The sequence below is a fragment of the Amblyraja radiata genome, chromosome 32 (assembly GCF_010909765.2).
Source record: "Amblyraja radiata isolate CabotCenter1 chromosome 32, sAmbRad1.1.pri, whole genome shotgun sequence".
Classification (NCBI taxonomy): domain Eukaryota; kingdom Metazoa; phylum Chordata; class Chondrichthyes; order Rajiformes; family Rajidae; genus Amblyraja; species Amblyraja radiata.
In genome coordinates, this window is record NC_045987.1 from 9,015,815 (window position 1) to 9,036,320 (window position 20,506).

At 43.8% G+C, this 20,506-nt stretch overlaps 1 protein-coding gene across 4 annotated transcripts in view; it reads left to right on the forward strand.

The window, feature by feature from the left end:
- Positions 1-13,858: 13,858 nt before the first annotated feature.
- lamc3 (laminin subunit gamma 3) overlaps positions 13,859-20,506 on the forward strand; it is a 101,724-nt gene continuing 95,076 nt past the window's right edge. For 3 of the 4 annotated variants that reach the window (XM_033049259.1, XM_033049260.1, XM_033049261.1), the window contains exon 1: positions 13,859-14,481. In XM_033049259.1, the coding sequence (XP_032905150.1) occupies positions 14,112-14,481 (370 nt within the window). In that variant the 5' untranslated portion in view covers positions 13,859-14,111. The remainder of the gene's footprint in view (positions 14,482-20,506) is intronic. The other variant, XM_033049263.1, reaches the window with a different exon arrangement.

Here is a 20,506-nt window from a genome sequence, read left to right on the forward strand (position 1 = left end):
AGGAGAGGGGGGGAAGGGGAGGGGGGGAGGAGGAGAAGGGGGAGGAGGAGAAGGGGGGGACAGAGGGGGGGGAGGAGAGGGGGGGAGAGGAGAGGGGGGGAAGAGGAGAGGGGGGGAGAGGAGGGGGGGAGAGGAGGGAGGAGGGGGGGGAGAGAGGAGAGGGAGCGAGGAGAGGGAGGGGGAGAGAGGAGAGGAGGGAGGAGAGGGGGAGAGAGGAGGGGAGGGGAGAGAGGAGGGTAGGAGAGAGGAGGGGAGGAGAGAGAGGAGGGGAGAGAGGAGGGGGGGAGTGGAGAGGGGGGTTGATGGGGAGAGGGGGGGAGAGAGAGAGAGAAAGGGAGAGAGACAGGGGGGGAGAGAGAGTGAGAAAGAGAGAAGGAGAGAGAGAGGTGGGGAGAGAGAGGAGGGGAGAGAGAGAGAGAGAGGGTGCCTTTTTACTTCAACCCAAACAACCATTTGCAGGCAGTGCTTTTTTCCTCAAACTAACTATATTTTCATTTTCAATCCACATTATGGGTACTCACAGCTGTGGAGACATTTGTTCAGTGTTATTCAGAGCTCTGATTGAGGCACACCACTTGCAGAGACTGATTGAGGCACACCACTTCCTGGTTTTATAGTCCCTCCCCCTCCCTCCAGCAGGGGCAGCAGAGAGAATGGGGAATTTTGTAAAAACATTAATATCTCTGTCATTTTTCATCGACGGGAAAAACCCTCGGCACACATGTGGCAGAGGGGGGCTCTGAGCGAGGTGGCCAAAAATGACGGCCGTAGGTGGCGGCGTGCTCTCGGAAATCGCAGCACAGAAGGCCAAAAGCGGTCAAGAACAGAGATTTAGTAATATAGATGTGCAAGGCATCTTTTTAAAAATAAAGAGAGTGGTGGGCACCTGGAACAGCTGTCAGGGGAGGTGGTAGAAGAAGATACAGGAGTAATGTTTAGGATGCATTTATACAGGCACATGAACATGCAGGGAACTGAGGAATATTCACCATGAACAGGCAGATGGGATTAGTTGGATTGGCTTCATGGTCAGCCCAGACATGGTGGGCTGAACAGTCAGCGCAGATATGGTGGGCTTTTCCCTACTGAAATATGTACCAACAACTTCAAACGATTGTAGCTTCCTGTGTTCTGGTGTTCTTTTCTTCCTAAAAAACAAAAATAAAAAACAATTTATTTCATCTCTAACCTGTTTGATTAACAAGTCGTGCAGCATTTCATTGCCAGGATCTGCATATATTTAATTTATTCACACTAAGCTTATGAGTGGTGGTGACGGTCCATCATTTGTTGCCCTTCTCCAGCTATCCTTGAGAAATTGGTGTGATTCACTTTTTAACCATTGGGGAAGGTGCGGCCACAATGAAGTTCAGTGAGGTGGATCCAGGAACTTTGCCCAGCAGTGGGGTGGGAAGGTATTTTGGGGGTTTTCTGCCCTTTCCATCTGCTTTGTAGCAGTCATGAAATTGGGAGCTGCTCTGAAAGAGTTCTCGGCAAAGCCCTGTCATTGTTGTATACCCCTGTCGAGAAGTACCAATGGTGAAATGAGTGGGTGTTTAGTGTCGTGGTTGAGGTAAATTGCTTTATCCAAGATAAACTGCTTACTGTTGCTGAAATATGTTTAGTTCCCACTGCCTGTTACAAAAAAAAAATTAGTTTGTTAAAAAGACGGGATTGGAATGTCATTATGCATTCATCCACTATATCACCATCGGCTATTTTTTATGTAAATGTAGCTTCTGTGTCAGCAACTGGAGTAATGAAGTAACTTTCTGAATGTGTTCCTGGTGAAGAGGCTTACCTGCTGAGAGCCTATAGGTAGGTAAATGATTTATTTTTGATTTGAGAGGGGTCAGATTTCCCTGACGTACAGTATTTGTTTCATGAACGGTCAGAGATGGAGAAACACCTCGTCTTCTCTGTTTGGGTTTTGCTCTGAGTCTACAGCTCAGTGTCCTCAATCACAGATTTATATTAACGTAAACTAACTAACTGCCTGCCATTTTTCAGCCAGGGAGGACATTTATGGGAATCACTATTTAAATCCAATTGCAAATCACCAATGGAAAAGAAATGTTTATTTTTCTTTTAAAACAGGATGTGCTTGACATTCTTAATGTTTAACAAGGATTTAATGTGTGTGTTTGTCTTCAGCCGCCTGCAGTTCGAGGCGTTGAGCCAATTCAATTCCAGATACAGTGTCAGAGTCGATCAGTCTTCGGGTCAATCTTCCTCTCAGAACCTAATTAATATTGCTTTCTATCTGACTGGGATGATGGCCGTTTCACTTTTAATTACGATGCTAATGAAATGAGGAAGCAGCTATTTGCTGCTTGTGTGATTATGGACAAGAGAGGAAAGTACATATTACAAGTGCATTACAGACAATGAAATATTTGGTAGTCATTGCAATATGGAAAATTAGTTAAAGTTTTTAATTTAGCTTATAATTAGTTTACGGGGCATTATTTGGACAGCTGCATTGTCACATGTCCCCTGTGCCCCTGTGACTAAACCTTACCCAGAGGCCATTCTTGTGCAAATTTCCATGATCATAGCCGAGTTACTAAAGGGCCTGTCCCACTAGGGCGTCATTTGTGAATCCCAAAATCCTGGGGCGCCGCGCGCAGCGCTGCCTACGCCACCACGTCTCACCACGCGCCATGCGTGCGTAATGCACGCCATGCGCGCATCACGTGTAAATGATGTCGCGTAAATGAAGCGCAAATAATGCCCTTTAAGGTCTGGGGAGTGGGGTGAGGGTTAAAGGACAGGAACAATGCTTTTCCAAGCAGACACGTAAGGTGATTATCCAGTCCCTTCATTGTATATTCTACTCACTTAGATCATGGTGCATCTGTACCTTACCCACTTGATTGGGTTCCCCACATTACTCTCGCCCATCAAAATGCCATTGATCTCAGTCTTGATATTTTTCATTTATAACTGATATTTTCAACATCAAGTAACCTTCTGTGCCATTTATATTTGTAAGATCCTCTTAGTAAACGCAGCATCAGCTTTCTGCATCTCAACCAAAAGTCAGGGTATGAAGCACTTTGTGTGCTGCACTGAGAGTATCAGTCTAGATTTGGCAGAACACTCATTTCTAAATCAGGGGGTTGTGTGCTCGGGCCCCCCTCCAGTGACATGAGCACAAAAATAGGTCTGACTATGCAGTGTTTTACTGCACAATTGGAAGTGCATCATCATCATTACACAACACAGATTATTTGGTCAACACTGTGGGAGCGTGTGTGCGTATTCGTTCAAGAAGGAACTGCAGATGCTGGAAAATCGAAGGTAGACACAAAATGCTGGGGGAAACTCAGCGGGTGCGGCAGCATATATGGAGCGAAGGAAATAGGCAACGTTTCGGGACGAAACGTTGCCTATTTCCTTCGCTCCATAGATGCTGCCGCACCCGCTGAGTTTCGTTGCGTATTGGTTGTGCGTTTCCCAAGTTGCAACAGTGACTGAGGGAAGTCTAGAAGTTATGAACGGTCTTTAATAATTCAAAGCCTTTCTTTTCACTTATTATCTACTCCAATGTCTGAACCTACAGCCCATCTTACTTCAGATCAAGAAAACTGCATCCTGAGCCATATATAACGAGTAAAAAACAAAATAGCACTGATGCTGGCAATTGAAAATCTAAATCGAGAATGGTGGAAATGGTCAGACAGATTATGTGGAGGAGCTTCAGTGCAATAGTTTGCATTTCAAATCTACGCCTCTTATGATAAAGAGTAATTGCAGCAAAATATGAATTATTTTTCTCGCTTCACAAATACCATGAATACCGCCCCTCAACTCGCGATTCCCTAGTAATGCTATGTGGAAACGAATGATTTGCACACAACTGGGCATCTGTTTACAATTTAATATTTTATATTGCAATTTAATATTAACTCTGATGCTTCAGAGTGGCCTGGGCTGTGTTTGCTGATGAAAGCAATGAAAAAAAAAAGCTTTTATTTTTCTTCTTCTAATTGGTTGAATGCATTGCAAATGTAAAAGAAACAGATGTTCAAAAGAACGCAGGACTAATGCCAACTCTTAAATTAGCCTCGGGCAACTGCACGAGCACAGGCGGCTGGCATGAGTGAAAGAATCTTTCAAACACTTACCCTGCAGGCCAGAAAGCATCCACATTCATTACGGTGGACCACATCACCTGTATATCTGTCTTCCCTTGAAATAAATCTCCGTTATTCGCTTTATATCCTCTATGAGGCTTCAAGTTCCATGGCCACATCGCTGGCTGGGTAAAGAAGCTTTGCTTGGATTTCCTTCTGGATTAATTATTTATTACTTTATATTCATGAGCCCTACTTTAAGTCGCTCCAACAAGGGAAGCCATCCATGTGCCTTCGCCAGCACACCGATTCCTAGTCATGAAGATCTTTATCCGATCATCTGTCAGTCTTCTCTGGGGGAAAAAATCCCAAGTGCGTTCAATCTTTTATGATAGCTCTAACCTCGTGGATCAGGTGTCACCCTTATATAAAACTACTGTTGTGTTTCCCCCGTAATATAGTGAAGAAAATTCCAAGATAGTTCACGTGTGGTCTCACCATAGTTGTTTATATGTTTAACCTACCTCTCTATTCCTTTTCAATTCAGTCGCACTGAAATTAAGCCCCAATGGTTTAGTTTCCATTTTAACTTATATCAAAGGGTTTGGACATGAGCAGAGTGACCAGGAGGACAGGGAAGAAGGGGCACAAATCAGAGAAGTCAAAGCAACAGTCGACGCTGATTGGAAAAGCTGGGGGAGCCAGGCACAGTGGAACACTCACTAACTTTGCAAAATGTCATTAAATAAGAAAAGTGATTGAAGACAAGAATGAAGCTGACACTGGAGATGTGTGTGTGCTGTGAGTATTGTCTGGAATTCATTTGATTTTCGGTGTGAGGGAAATTGCGAAACATCCAGCACTGCTCTACGTTGAATGGCGAAATAGGAAGAGAGAAAAATAATAGTTTTAGGAGGCTTTTGTCGTCAATCAAAAGGCTGTGAAACACGTTCAATGCTCAGGGGATCAAAAAGGAGCTTTAATACATTCCTCAATATAAAAAGAAGTAATATGCACTTCCCTGAACCAGTCTGTTCAACAAATGGTGCGCTTTATAGAACAAGGATGAGGTAAAGTCAAAGAGAGATTAGATTCGATTTTGGAGAGAAGCTCTGTACAAGGTTACACAGGGCTCCCTCTGTGAGACACTCAAGCCTTCCCAGCACTGCTTGGAAGGGAGAGAGAGAGAGAAGGGAAGGTTTTCACAGGCGAAGCAACGTTAACAGCTACAGGCCATCCCAAATCTTTAGCCATATGGTCATTGACTTAAAAGTAGGAATTGTGCCATCTGCACATGCATGAAAGGCTAGGAAAACTGGAAATGTAATGAACCTGAAAGAAATATTGACAAGATGCGATGGTGGTTGATGTGCAATTATTGGTCAAAGATTTGGGAGAAGTGCATTCTGCACATTAAAATAACATAAGGGGACCATTTTCATCTCCAGTTGAGGGTAGACAGGGACACAATCTTAAGGCTCATTTAGAAAACAGCATATTTTTACACTTGATAGTGAAATGAAAACAAAGATCTACATGCTCAATATTCTGATTCAGAAATAAGAATGTTTAAATATGTTAAATAGTGATCCCTGATTGAAGAATCTCCTACAAGAAGAAACACTTTCTTCCCATCTAGAATCCCCAGACCCTTCTCACTCTTCTAAACACCAGTGGATACAAATCCAGCCTGTCCAACAGTTCGTTAGCACATAACCAGTTCCATATATTGAAGGCCCATTTATGCTTCCTAACCATTTCCTGTCCGCCATCCAATACTCTGTCCACACCAGAATGTTACCTCTTCCATCATGAGCTATTCTGCCATGACCTTGACATAGCACCTTATCAAGTCTTTCTGGAAAGCTTAATATGCCCACCTGTTCCTCTTTATTCACTGCACGTGTTATTTATTCAAAGAACTTGAATATATTGTTAAAAAATGCTTCTATCATTTCCCTGTGACGGATGCAAAGATAACTGGATTTAAAAAAAAGTTAAATAGTGATCCCTGTTTGAATAATCCCTGTCTGGATGTTTCTGTTTTCTGGCTCCCCTTTGTTGAATAAAGGAGTTGTATTTATTATTTTCCAAACTAATGGAACCTTTCTTGAATTATGTGAATTTCTGGAAATTATTACAAAGTGTCATACTGTGTCATTAGCTAGTTCTTTTCAAGGCTAAAGGATGAAGTCCATCAAAACTCCAAGATGGTGCGGCCCTGTCTAGTCGCCGTCGTGGCAGCTCCGCGGAAACTGCGTATTTTCTTGCACAATCTGCAAGCATTGCCACTTTTCATTTCACTGCACATCTCGTATGTGTATGTGACGAATAGACTTGACTTTTCAGCCACAGCTCTAACAATTTCTTGAGTCCTAGACCCACCCTTCTCTCCCCCAAGTTGAACGAACAGCTCAACTTATGTTATGACTGCCACCCAGCAGCCTTCACTTTGAGATAATGAACCAGTTCAGTCTTGTGGCACGGTGCCACAGTGAAGCTTGCTCTGGTTGGCGGTAGTACATCCTGCTTTAAGAAAACATCCCCAAAATAAGTCTGAAGAAGGGTCTCGCCCCGAAACGTCACCTATTTCCTTCGCTCCATAGATGCTGCCTCACCCGCTGAGTTTCCCCAGCACTTTTGTCTACCTCCCAAAATACTCTGAACTCTTCAGCCAGGCTAGCTTTGTCCATCACATTTACAAGTAGATTAAAATTCCCCATGATTATCACTGTATGTTTCTGACAGAACAGCATCATTTCTTCCAATATCCGTACGACATCTCCACATACATGGGTTTATTTTTTACTAGTTGTTTATCATTGCAGTTCTACTTCACAATCTGATGCCAATTACTTCATACAATATAGATCCTCGTTATTCTTTTCTACGGTGTAGAAAATGTCCTCGTGTGCTCTTCTTCTGTTCAACCTGTCCGTTGAGATCGACAATATTGATTCATTTTTTGGCTGGTTCTCAGGTGGTTGCGGAGGCAGACTCTTTGCAGATGGGACAGGAGATGATTGATGGTAGCTTGTGCGGTGGTGTGTTCTTTCAGCCACTTCTGCGGGATCACTTTGCACTCCTGATGTTTGGGCCTGACATCGCCAGTGACAGCCTGCTTCTTTTCCACTTTGAAAGGGCTTGAGCCAGCATTCACAGTATTCAGTGGGGATGCTGCAAGGAAGCTTTGAACACACGCTTGAATATTTTCCTCTGTCTGCCAGATAATCTTCTCCCACAAAGGAGAATGGAATGGACTGTCCTGTGTTGAGCCAATTGCCAGTAACTGATGTTTAAACCTGGGGGATACCAGTGTGGGAGAAAACACGTTCAATTACTCTTCCAGTTAATTAGGAAGGTTTTGGCATGTTATCAATGCCCTAAATGCCTACTGTAGTCCAAGTGTTCTCATGTGCAAGGCAACTGAAGGCAGAGCTGCTTCTGCTGGAGCAGTTGAAATCTCAAGAGGCCAGATTTAGTGTTGCAAAGACATCTCAATTGTAGCACTCAAAGAAGATAAATACTTTGGATGGAATTAGACTATGGGGAATATTAAAGCTGCTGTCGGAACATAAGCCAGTCAACAAGCACAGTAAGCTGGATTTGGTAATTTAAAAAAGTGGCAGGGTGCTGGAGCAACTCAGCATGTCAGGAAGCATCTCTGGAGAACATGGGTTGGTGATGCTTCAGCTCGGGGTCCTTGTATAGACTGATTGTAGTTGGAGGGGTGGGCGGGGGCGGGGGAGGGGGGGGGGGGTGGAGAACAAAGTTGGAAGAGAAGATGGGGCAAGAGAAAGTCTGGCGGGTGATACATGAATACACGTGAGGTGGGGTTTTGATAGGCATATGGTTGGAAAAAGCGCAGAGAAGAAAAGATAAAATGTTTGAGATAAGGATAGAAGAGTTGTGAATTGTGAAGCCAGAGGAAGGAATGCAGGCGGGAGGGGAGGGAGAGGGGAGAAATGGCCATGAGTCCATTTGTAATACAGGGATGTGGGGGATAAAATGGCTGAGCGGAAAGGTGAGAGGGGAGAAAGGGACAGTCCGGTGGGAGGGGGGTTAAAAGCCCGACAGGGGTAACAGACCCAGGTTCTGAGAGCTGCAGATGGGTGGGGGTGGTACTGTGGGGGTGGGGGAAACATGGGCTCACATCGGAGTGGGGATGAGATGGATTTGAAACTCTTGGCTATGGCAGGGGTAGCAGGACCCAGTGGTGTTAATATTGAGGTTCCGTGATGGAAGGGGGGTGAAGCAGTAGGACACGGGAGAGTCAATCCACATGCTTTGTTACAGGTAAGTGAATTGTACATGGGCTCAGGTTTAGTTTAGTTTAGAGATACAGCGCGGAAACAGGCCCTTCGGCCCACTGAGTCCACACCGACCAGCGATCCCCGCACACTTTTACACTATCCTTACACACACTGGGGGAAATTTCACATTTATACTCTTAAACCAATTAACCTACAAACCTGTAAGACTTTGGAGTGAGGGAGGAAACCGAAGATCTCAGAGAAAACCCAGTGTTTAAGAAGGAACTGCAGATGCTGGAAAATCGAAGGTACACAAAAATGCTGGAGAAACTCAGCGGGTGCAGTAGCATCTATGGAGCGAAGGAAATAGGTAACATTTCGGGCCGAAAACCCTTCTTCAGACTGATAGGGGGGTCCGGCAGGTCACGGGGAGAATGTACAAACTCCGTGTAGACAAGTCAGGATCGAACTCGGGTCCCTGGCACTGTAAGGCAGCAGCTCCACTCCTACACCACTGGGCCGCCCTTTACAGGAAGCAATGGGATAGTCAAGTCTGGATGGGACAAAGAGGACATTATCATCAGACCAGCCAAGGTAGAGGCTGTAGAGTTGAATATATTTTTCTGATGATTGTAGTATGTGTAGGTAAGTGTGATGTTTTGGTGGATCACGACAACAGGCGGTTGGTTTAAATCAGATTTATTCTCAATATGATTCACCGATCACGACTCCTCCCAGAGTCACGTGCGCGCGGATTCCGACTGCGGGGTTCGATACTTGCGAGCACCAGCATGTGCCGCTACAATGTTATTCTATCATATATTTGATCAAACATTTATCACTGTGTACAATTTAACAAATTCGATGTATCTTATAGATTTCTCTCTGTGGACTAAGAACATGCATTACATTGGTGATGCGGATAGAATGGAAAAGTATTGAAGCTGACCAAAAATAACATTGGTCAATAACATCTACCACCCTATACGCATAAATCTGTAACTTTAAGATTAATCTCAATTTAAGGAAACTCAACTTGCAGACTTGTGATGGAACTGAAGTACAGACCCAAGCACAGGAGAAACAAAGTGAAGTGTTTACAGATCAGGAACATTATCAAAAGCATGCCAGAACATATCTAGCTTTATTGGGAAACATTGCTGTTTATGATGAATTGTGTGAGCCCTTCAGCTCGTATGATGAAAGGTGTAAATATTCTTCAAGCAAATAATCTTGTCAAAATTGACAGGTAAGACAAAAGCATACCTGAACAAAATAGAACCATTGCGAAAATAAGAAATAAATCTTATTTGCAGAGATGGGCTGGGATGAGAATGCCGTGTCAGCAGATCTGCAGGCAGAGGTAAAGATATTTCATTCAATTAATGTGAGAGTGAAACTGCAGAATCAGTTTAATCCAGCACCTCGAAGATCATATTGAGTTACAATTCGAACCAAAAAGCAAAGGTCAGCAGGGACCATTCATGATTACAGGTTTACATAAACGTTTTAAACAATATCATTCTGATACCTCTCTGAATATAGAATAATAGAGCCACACAGCGGAGAAACAGGTCCTTCAGCCCAACTTGTCCATGCCAACCCACATGCCTATCTCCCATTTACCCGCGTTTGGCCGATATCCCATGATCTCTTTCCTTTTCATATACCTGTCCAAATATCTTTTAAATCTTATTATTGTATTTGCCTCAATTGCTTTCTCTGGCAGCTAGATTCATATACACAACCTCCCCTCTGCATGAAGAAGTGCAGCATAGGTCCCTTTTAAATCTCTCCATTCTCACCTTAAACCCATGCCCCCTAGTTTTGATTCCCACTTTCCTGGGAAAAAGAGTGTGTGTATTCACCTTATCACCTCTTGATTTTATATGTGTCTATGAAGTCACCCCTCAGTCTCCTGCTCTCCAAAGGATAGTCCTAGCTTGCTCAACCTCTGCCTATTTGTTAGGCGCTCGAGTCCAATGTTCTCGTAATTCTTCTTTGTGCTGTTTCCAGTGTAATGACATTTTTCATAAGAGATAGGTTGGTGTGCATTTCAGCAGGTGAACAAATTCAATAGAAATGATTTAATGCATGAGATTCAACATTTGTGTGTTCATGTAAAAGAGCTACATTATAGAACAATACAGCACAGGGACATGCCTTTCAGCCCACCATGCCCAGCAGTGGATATGTTTGAAAAATGTTCAAAAGCTTCTGCCAGTGGATAATGTCTTTCTCAATGTTGTTTATAGGCAAATGACGGTTGCAAAGCTAGAAGCTCCATTATTAAACCAGTCAAGTAACTGAGTTTGGCACAAAAGGCGGAGACGGCAATGTATATTTTTTAGATGAAGGATAATAAATTCTTGGTTGGTAAATGATCAAAAATTACCAGAGGACATGGGAATATAGAGTTGAGGTTACAATCAGATTGGATTGAATGCTCCTACTTTGTCTGTACATTGTACCTGTTTGTGTATGAAATGCCCAACTGTAACACATACAGTCGCCTCATTATAAGGCTAGATCCAGAATTACAAGGGAAGGCAATGACAGCCAAGAACATTGGGAAACGGCACCACTGATATCATAAAGCCACATAATAGAAACTTCCATGACAATGAAGCTCATGAACAGCTCCATCTCAAACAATATACGGACATCATTACAGCTGCAAGTTGCATGATTATTGGCAGAGATCAAAAAGAAATCACAATATGTTGTTCACAAGAAAAAACAAAGATTTGAAATTTGTCTCGGTGAGAAACTGAACATCCTGGATGAAATGGAATGTATAATTTTCTCATAACATTCAATGAAGTGAAGCCAGTAACACGATCGCTGTCCATACAGCAGACCAACTCTTTTAGGAAATGGTTGGCTCAAAGAGTTTAATGATGGTTAGAAGAATGCATTTAATATGAACACTTTGCAACCTCATCCAGATAAGCTGAAACTATATATCCAATGAATCATATACCAAGTCAAGGTCCATGCTCTGGAATTCCCTCCCTAACATCACTCTCCATCTGTCTTTATTTCCTTAGGTCGCTCTTAAAATCTATCTCTATAACTAAGCTTTTGAAAATTAGTTTTAATATGCTCTTTGAGTAGCTGAATGTCAAAATGTGCTTGTTGATGCTCTTCTAAATATCTGGGGATATTTTGTACTTTAACAACCACACAGACAGAAGTTGTTGATAGACCAGCTTTATTTCAAGAACAAGACCCAAGGATACATAGCTGGTAATATGCAGAAGATTTCCCTCAGCATTTCAGCTTTACGATGTGACACTTGGCACCTGCTTTATTTACTTTTCCAACTGTACTTAAATGACCAGCTGAATTGTGAGAGGAAGTGGGAGTTTGACAATAAAAGGAGACATCATCAAGAACCAAGTTAAATAAGTATTTTGTTAAAAAAATATATCAAACTGTGTTTCAAACTTCAAAAATAAATCTCTTGTGGTGTCAATCGAGGGAGAAAGCATTTCTTGTGTCATAAGGGTTGACAGCCAGGGGCAAGAAAACAGCAAATTGTTCAGATCTAAAATGCATGTTCAATAGTAATTTCCAAATGGGAATTGGATAAATACTTAAAGGCAAAATGAAGGGAAAGAGCAGGAAAGTGGGATTAGTGTAATATCTCCATTAAAGGCTGGCATGAGCACTGGTAGAATGAAATTTTCAACAAATTTTCACGACCATACAGGCGACCCCTGGCGACATGTCACGGGTGGCCTCTCACGACCACAGCCTGTATGGTCGTGAGAGGTCTCCAAAGAGTCGTAGCATCTTTCTGGTCACCGCTGAGTTTTCAACATGTTGAACATTTTGGCGACCTATCACGGGTGCCGGCAGTCGCCTGTAACGGTCGCGTAAGTGGGACAGACCCTTAATGCATTTTTTTTTAACAAAAAAAACTGCGTAATCTTTAATTGGTGATCACAGAAGGAACTACAAAACTTGTAACACCACTCGGTTCACAGGGGTTGTTCAGGTCTTATGAATTCTGATGAAAGTTTATTGAACTGAGACAATAAATCTATTTCTTTCTCTGCAGGCTTGTTTCAAAAGCTGAGTATTTTCAGCATTTTCTGAATTAATTCTGGGAATACAAACCTATTGACATCCCAAAAGATCCTTGGAAGTTACCGTTTGTAGTCCAGGTACGATTCTAAAAACATCTCTGCCTTACAGCCTTCAAGGTTGTACATCCTTTATGAGATGTGGTGCCCAGAACTGCTCAGTATTCCAGACGTGGTCTAACCAGGTCATCGCGATGTATTCCATTAACCTGCTCGATTATTTCCAGTACCTGCCCATGGCATGTTAATACCTAAATGTCCTTGAATCGCTACCATTTCTAGTTTTACGCCTTTTTGCAATTACTCCATTTTATTCAAAGGTAAAATACAGCTGATGTTGGAAATATAAAATAAAATCAAAGTGCTGGAAATATTTTGAAATAGGAAATAAAGTTAACATTTCAGATCAATGAACTTTCATCATCAATAACTTGAAAGGTGAACTCTCTCCGCAGATGCTGCCCGACTTGCTGCGTTTGCAGCATGTTCTACTTTTACTCAGTTCAATTCTTTTTTTTGGATCTAACGTTTGCCTGCACTGCAATATATTTGCCACAGTTTTGCCTCAACTATTAGTTGCTCTTTTGAAGTTAATATTTTCAAACTACATTTATATTTTGCAATACCACCCATCTTATGTCGTTGGCAACCCCAGTGTGCCTTGTGGAGCCACTTATTTTCACTCTAAGGATGATTCAAGAGCATTTTGTTACAGATTGTAGATGGGACATTGGCCATGTCCCTACATTCTTTAAGTTTGTGGGGCGTAAAGTATTGGAGTAGAACGATTATTTTACCAGCCTTCGTTTGGTTTTCTCATTCATATTTCTATTTGGTTTCCTCGGAACGTCCGGGATGCTATTCCTTTCTCGATATTCACCTATCAAACAACCTCACTTTAAAAGGTAGACAAAAGTGCTGGAGAAACTCAGCAGGTGCAGCTGCTGGATTCCTTCGCTCCATAGCTGCTGCTGCACCCGCTGAGTTTCTCCAGCACTTCTGTCCAAAGATCTTTGCTTCTGTCTACCTTCGATTTTCCAGCATCTGCAGTTCCCCCTTAATCACTTTAAAAGGTGGTCTGAGTATTTTCACATTGCCGCTCGTGTTGGGCACGAAACCAGCTGCGTTTTGTACTGTGTGGAACAGTAACTAGACGGGTCAGGCAGAATCTCTGGAGGACTTTGATCGGCGATGTTTCGGGCAGAACTTTATGTTTACCTCAAGATTTTCGCATCTGCAGTTGCTTTGCGTCTGCGGTTTGCACTGCATTCTATACTTTGCAACATTCGCATTCTTGTGTCGCATTCTATACTTTGCAACATTTTTAAAAGTGCTACATTTGGTGCAGGGCTTAAAGTAACTTAAATCCGGAATGGTCGCATTTCCAACATCGCCGCTTTGATTTGGACTGATTGCATCGCTCAGTCTTAACTTAATTCAAATGATATGCAACATTTTGGGATGTCCTGAGAAGGTGCCGATATTTAGTTTCCTCCTGCAAACTGCGCTCGGGATTCTGCCCACCAGGGGGCAGGGAGCAGGACTATATCAAACTGTCATTGCAACAAGTTTCCAGTTTTGGTGGGATGTGGGTATTTGAGGGTTTTATCGAGTGCTTTCTCCAAAGCAGAGCGGATTGAACCAGGGAGACTGAGAGAAGAACAGAGTGGCTGTCTGCGGCGCTAACTATGGAGCTGCCGACATTTCTCACTGCGCTTTCTTTGCACTTGTGCGTTGCCCTGGCTGGAATGGACTCGTGTTATGATGAGCAGGAGCCGGGAAGAGCCCAAAGGTGCATGCCCGAATTTTGCAACGCCGCTTTCGGTCGGAGTGTGCTGGCCAGCGCCGTGTGCGGTCACCCCGACCCGGAGGAGTACTGTCTACAGACCGGCGCCACCGGAGTCACCAAATCCTGCCACACGTGTGATGCCAGGCGGAGCCACAACTCCACCTCCCTCAACGACTTTCACAGCGAGGAAGAGCCCAGCTGGTGGCAGAGCCCGTCCATGTTACACGGCGTGCAGTTCCCCAACTCCGTCAACCTGACCCTGCACTTGGGTGAGTTGTCACAGCGCCGTCCCAGTCCATTCTTCCCTGCGGCTGGTACACTACTCTGCACCTTGGTGATTGCCAGTCCCCCCCGCCCCCCGACACTCCTTCCCCCAGTAAAATTGCACTACTGCTACTGTTTGTACATATATATATATATTTTACTGCTCATTATTCTATGTTCACTCTTCTGGGTGAGATGTTAACTGCATTTCGTTGTCTCTGTACTGCACACTGAACAATGACTCTTGTTACTAACACCTATGTGTGAGAGAGAAGCGAGTGTCACCAAACTTCTGAATTCCCTGGGGTGGAACCCTCTCCAAGACAGACGTGAAGCTCACCGTTTGACCTGTTTTTACAAAACGTTAAATGGTCAGCTCGACATGGATTACAAGACCTACACCAAACCCAAACCAATTAGGAGCAGACGAGGGCATTCGGTCCAATTTGTGATCCCAGCTACAAAGACAGATGTGTACAGCAATTCGTTCTTCCCCCGCACAATTGAAGCATGGAATAATCGCCACCCAACTATAGTTACCCAACCAGATGCAACTAAATTTAAAGTAGCTCTTTCTTCCCAATAACCCTTAAGTCCTCCCTCCACCACCTCCAGTTTAAATTTCATTTGAAATATTTTGGAGGATCAAGAAACCAGGAACCAAGACAATAAAGATTGAATCTGAATCTGATTCATTCCCTCCCCTCATGCCCCTGTCCCACTTAGGAAACCTGAACAGAAACCTCTGGAGACTTTGCGCCCCACCCAAGGTTTCCGTGCGGTTCCTGGAGGTTTTTGTCAGTCTCCCTAACGGTCGAAATTGTTTTCCGATTCTTCTATGTTCCGGCGATTATTTATAAAAATTCAAAACCGGCCGCGACTAAAAATAGGTTGCCGTTTTAAAAATCGGTAATTTTTTAGTTGAAGCCGGTTGCGATGCTAGTTGAAGGTGGTTGCCAGAAGTCGCAGGTTACCTTCCACTACCTGCAATCTCCGGCAACCACCGCACGGAAACCTTGGGTGGGGCGCAATGTCTCCAGAGGTTTCCCTTCAGGTTTCCTAAGTGAGACAGAGGCATCACACTGCCCGACCCGCGGAGTTCCTCCAGCATAGTGTGATCCAGTGTGGGAACAGGCCACTTCGGGCCACACTTGCCCACTTCGGCCAAACATGCCCCAGCTTACACTGGTCAAACTTGCCTGCGCTTGCTCCATATCCCTCCAAACCTGTCCTATACCATGTACAGGGTAGACAAGGGTGCTGGAGAAACTCAGCGGGTGCAGCAGCATCTAAGGAGCGAAGGAAATAGGCAACGTTTCGGGCCGAAACCCCCGAAACGTTGCCTATTTCCTCCCGCTGTGTTTCTCCAGCACCTTTGTCTACCTTCGATTTTCCAGCACTTGCAGTTCCTTCTTAAACACTATCCATGTACAGCATTGGCTGTTCTTCACCTTGGTTGTGCACCTGCAACCCTAAACTCGACCACACAAGACACACCGGGGAAGAATTAGGCCATTCGACCCATTGAGTCTGCTCCGCGATTTGGGCATGGCTGATCTATTTTCCCCTCTCGCCCGCATTTTCCTGCCTTCTCCCCCGTGACAGCCCAACTTGTGTAGGAAGGAACTGCAGTCTGCATGCGGATGCTGGTTTGCCCCGAAGATTAGGCACAAAATGCTGGAGACGGGACGGGATCCTGCTTCAGACTGAAAGCCAGGGGAGAGACTAGAGACATTGGTATGGTCTGAATGGATCACGACCCGAAACGTCTTTAGTGGTCTGAGAAACGACTACTACTGGAGTTTTCAACAGATCTTTATTCAAAAGTTCGATATCCAGTATACAGGTTCTCCAGACACGTCTGCCCACAACGGTGGTCAGCGCTAAACTAACGCGCGCAAGTGAAAAACCGCGCGAAACAAGCAGCCCCTCCTGAGTCACGTGACCGCGGCTTGCGAACGCCGGGTTCGATATCCGTGTGCGCTAGCAGGCGCCGCTGCATGTCACCCATTCCTTCTCTGTAGAGATGCTGCCTGTCCCGCTGAGTTACTCCAGCTTTTTGTGTTGGCATTTGGGCTAGTCCCAACGCCTGCATTTGGCCCATGTCACTCCAAATTCTTCCCAGTTTCCCAACTGGGTTAATCTTACAACCTCTGGGTGATTATTTAATCGCAATCTCGCTCTTTTAAACTTCCAAATGTTGAATGAATTCAAAACGATCCACTCGCTGTTGCAATTGCAGGATCATTTATTGAACCGGTTGGAAGAAGAGGGTGAGTTTCAAACTTGTCACTGTGCATTACTGGTAGTGGAACCAGTACAGTGCATCAGCTGCGTGAATCTTGTGAATGTTAAACCAAAATTTCCTCTCACGCATCTTAGCCGGCTGTAGCATGAGGAGCAGCTGCCACGGGTAGCCGCAAACGCATTGTTCTCAATTGAAGTTGAGATCATAAATACCTCGTAAAGTTGTTTCCGTACTGGTATTTATTTTCTGCTGATTTGGTTGGTGTTAAATAGAAAACAATCGTTGCGTCGGCGAGGCTGCCCGAGGGTGGGAAGCAGCGCACAGATGTGATTTTCGTTTCTCAAGTCATCGTGAGTTGTTTACAAGGGTGCTTCAAACGGGCCCTGCACGGGTTAAATTGTGCCTTAAGGAATAACGCTGATTAGAATAGAGGGCTATGAAACAGAATCGTGGGGGGCCGAGTATGTTTTTTATTACTTGTTCAATAGATGTTCAATAGATGGGAAGGCCTTGTTCGTCAGTAATTGCCCCCAAGGGCTATTTCAAAGAATTAAACGCATCAGAGAGTCTGGAGTCATCTATAATACAGATGCAGTACTCTATAATCATCTTGTTATAATGACACAGAGATGGCCGTTCAATCCATTGGCTTGTCACTACCAGAGTAGCTGGTATTATTTCCCCAGTCCTTATCTCCCTGTATCCCTGCGACTTTAAGACACCCTTCATTATAAAATTCCGAGAGTGGAAGAATGGAGAGACGGTCAGAAACTTTTGGCCGGAGTGGAAATGTCAAAGGAGATGTGCAGAGCAAGATATTTAACACAGAAAGTGGTGGGTGCCTGGAACATGCTGCCTGGAGAGGTGGTCGAAGCCGAAAGAGGCTTTTACATGGGCATCTGGTTATGCAGGGAGTGGAGGTGTATGGAACAAGGGCAGGCAGAAGGGATTAGTTTGGCATTATGATCGGCCCTGACATTGTGAGCCATTGGGCCAGTCCTCTGCTGCAAGCTGTGTGTTTTATGTTCGATGTTCTATCTCCCTTTGCTTGTTTTTGCCATTCAGCACAGAAGGGTAATTTGCAGAAGCCAATTAACTTACCAGCGCATCCGTGGGATGTGGGAGGAAATAGTGCATTCGGAAGAAATCCTCGCGGTCACAGGGAGAACGTACACATTTCACCTGGACAGATCATTGGTCAGGATCAGACCCACATCCTGTAGTTGTGAGGCAGCAGCTCAAACTGCTGTGCCACAAATGCTGCCCTAAGATTGGCAGGGTAGGATATTTATGAAGCAGACTGCTTTATACGGCCATCTGGTATTGATGCAAGCGTTTAGGTTTAGATTTATTATTGTCACGTGTACAAAAGTACAGTGAAAAGCTTTGAATTGCATGATATCCAATGAAATCAGATGACACTATCCATAAATACAATCAAGCTAAGCTCAAGTAAAATAGGTAGAGATAACAAAGTGCAGAATTTAGTTATTATTTCAGATTTATTTAATTTAAATTCCCATTTGCTTAAGTGGGATTTGAACTCTTGTTTGTGGATCAGTGCTCTTGACACTGGATGGTGCAGTAACGTCATGACGTTTACTACGCAGTAGGTTGTGGAAGCTAAGCAATTCTGCTAAATCATCTGTAACATCTGTAACATATCCACATTGCTAACGAGGGAGCTGGTGGTGGTGTTAAGGCATATTAACATGGATGAAATCATGAGGCTTGATCAAGTGTAACCCAGGACATTGTAGGAATCCAGGAAGAAATTGCAGGGGCCCTGGGAGAGATGATTGCATCACCTTTAGCCACAGATAAGGTATAGAAACATAGAAAATAGGTGCAGGAGTAGGCCATTTGGCCTTTCGAGCCTGCACCGCCATTCAATATGATCATGGCTGAGCATTCAACTCAGTATCCTGTACCTGCCTTCTCTCCATACCCCCTGATCCCTTTAGCCACAAGGGCCACATCTAACTCCCTCTTAAATATAGCCAATGAACTGGCCTCAACTACCTTCCGTGGCAGAGAATTCCACAGATTCACCACTCTCTGTGTGAAAAAAGTTTTTCTCATCTCGGTCCTAAAAGACTTCCCCCTTATCCTTAAACTGTGACCCCTTGTTCTGGACTTCCCCAACATCGGGAACAATCTTCCTGCATCTAGCCTGTCCAACCCCTTAAGAATTTTGTACATTTCTATAAGATCCCCCCTCAATCTTCTGAATGGGAAGACTTGGGTGTGGCTAATGCGCGTGGTAAAGAAGGTGGCAAAGACAAGTCTGGGAACTAACAAGCCAGTGATCCTAACCTCAAGAATGGGAAAATGACTGCAGGGAATTCTGAAGGACAGAATCTACCAGCATTTGGAAAGGCAAGGACTGATTAGAGATAGTCAGCATGGCTTTGTGCAGGGGAAATCATGTCTCTTGAATTTGGTTAAGTTTTTGAAGGTGACCCAGAAAATTAACAAGGACAGGGTGGTAGACGTTGACATGGACATTATCAAGACCTTTGACAAAGTACCGCATGGTTGGCTAATCTTGACACTTGAGCAAATGATACTCTGTTAAATAATGTAACAAATAGACTTTTGTATTGTTAGTTTGTCTTAATATAAATGTTTGTCTTAATATAAATAAACATTGCTATTGAAAGACCTTTATTTTCCAAAATCCTGTTGGGGAAAAATAAATACTCTGATACTCTAGTTCCAAACCCCCTTCTTCCCCACTGACATAATTGTTTTTATAACACAAATATAATATGAGTTTTCAGAGGAATATAACTATCGCGTTAAAGCTGAACTACCTGCGTTGAGATGGACATTGTCATTTATAGCTCACAGATCAAGAGTTGAGGTGAAGTAATTCTACAAAATTGATCATTTGTTGCAGCAATTGATCATTTTTAATTGACTGTTCTTTGGCAACCCGGCACCTGGACCTGCACGGAATTCCTTATTCTTCAGGCATTGACGGGGTTTGTCTTTAAAGTATAGTCTGCCCAATCTGAGGGGAGTATATAAATCAAAAACTCTTATTATCCTTGAACATATAACCTTCTAGTATGTAAATGAATTTATGGAGTTCCTGCAGCCAGGTTCCAGACACTGAGACGCACATCCGGTATTCCCAGTTATTGTTCCATCTTCCTCTCAAACTCTCCAGGGCGCTGCCGATGCCAGGTGGGCACATGGCACCAATTGGTGGAGCAATGCACCACTGGTGGTGGGGGTTGGGAGCTCTGGATAGGGATTCCGTCACTGAATTAAAATGATGCCCTATTTTAAAAATGAACACATTTACGGACCTGCACTACTTGAACTAGTATTTAAAACAATTTCTACTTTTGATAGCATTTCTATTGTGCCTGTCGCTCCCATGGGACATCCCAAAGCTCTAAACCTCCATTTTTGGTTCCGACTTGAACTAGTATTTAAATCATAAAAACTGCCACTCTGCATTTCGATTGTGCATGTCGCAACCGTGGGACATCGCAAAGCATTGTAAGCTTTCTACTGACTGGAACTAACTTCGGGATATTCTAAATTTGAGAAGTGACTGTAAAAATGCAAGACTTTCTTTTCAATTCTTCTTCTTTCTATTTACGCCTTTGATTCCCCGGTGTTTGGTCTCTTGGAACCAAGCACGCCTGTGCAGCCTTGCTCGGTAAAGATGTGCTACCCTACCTAACAACATCTTGAGTCTATTAGGAGTAAAGCCAGTATTACTGACAGTCTTTCTTACTAATTGACCTTGGAAATGATGTGCTGAG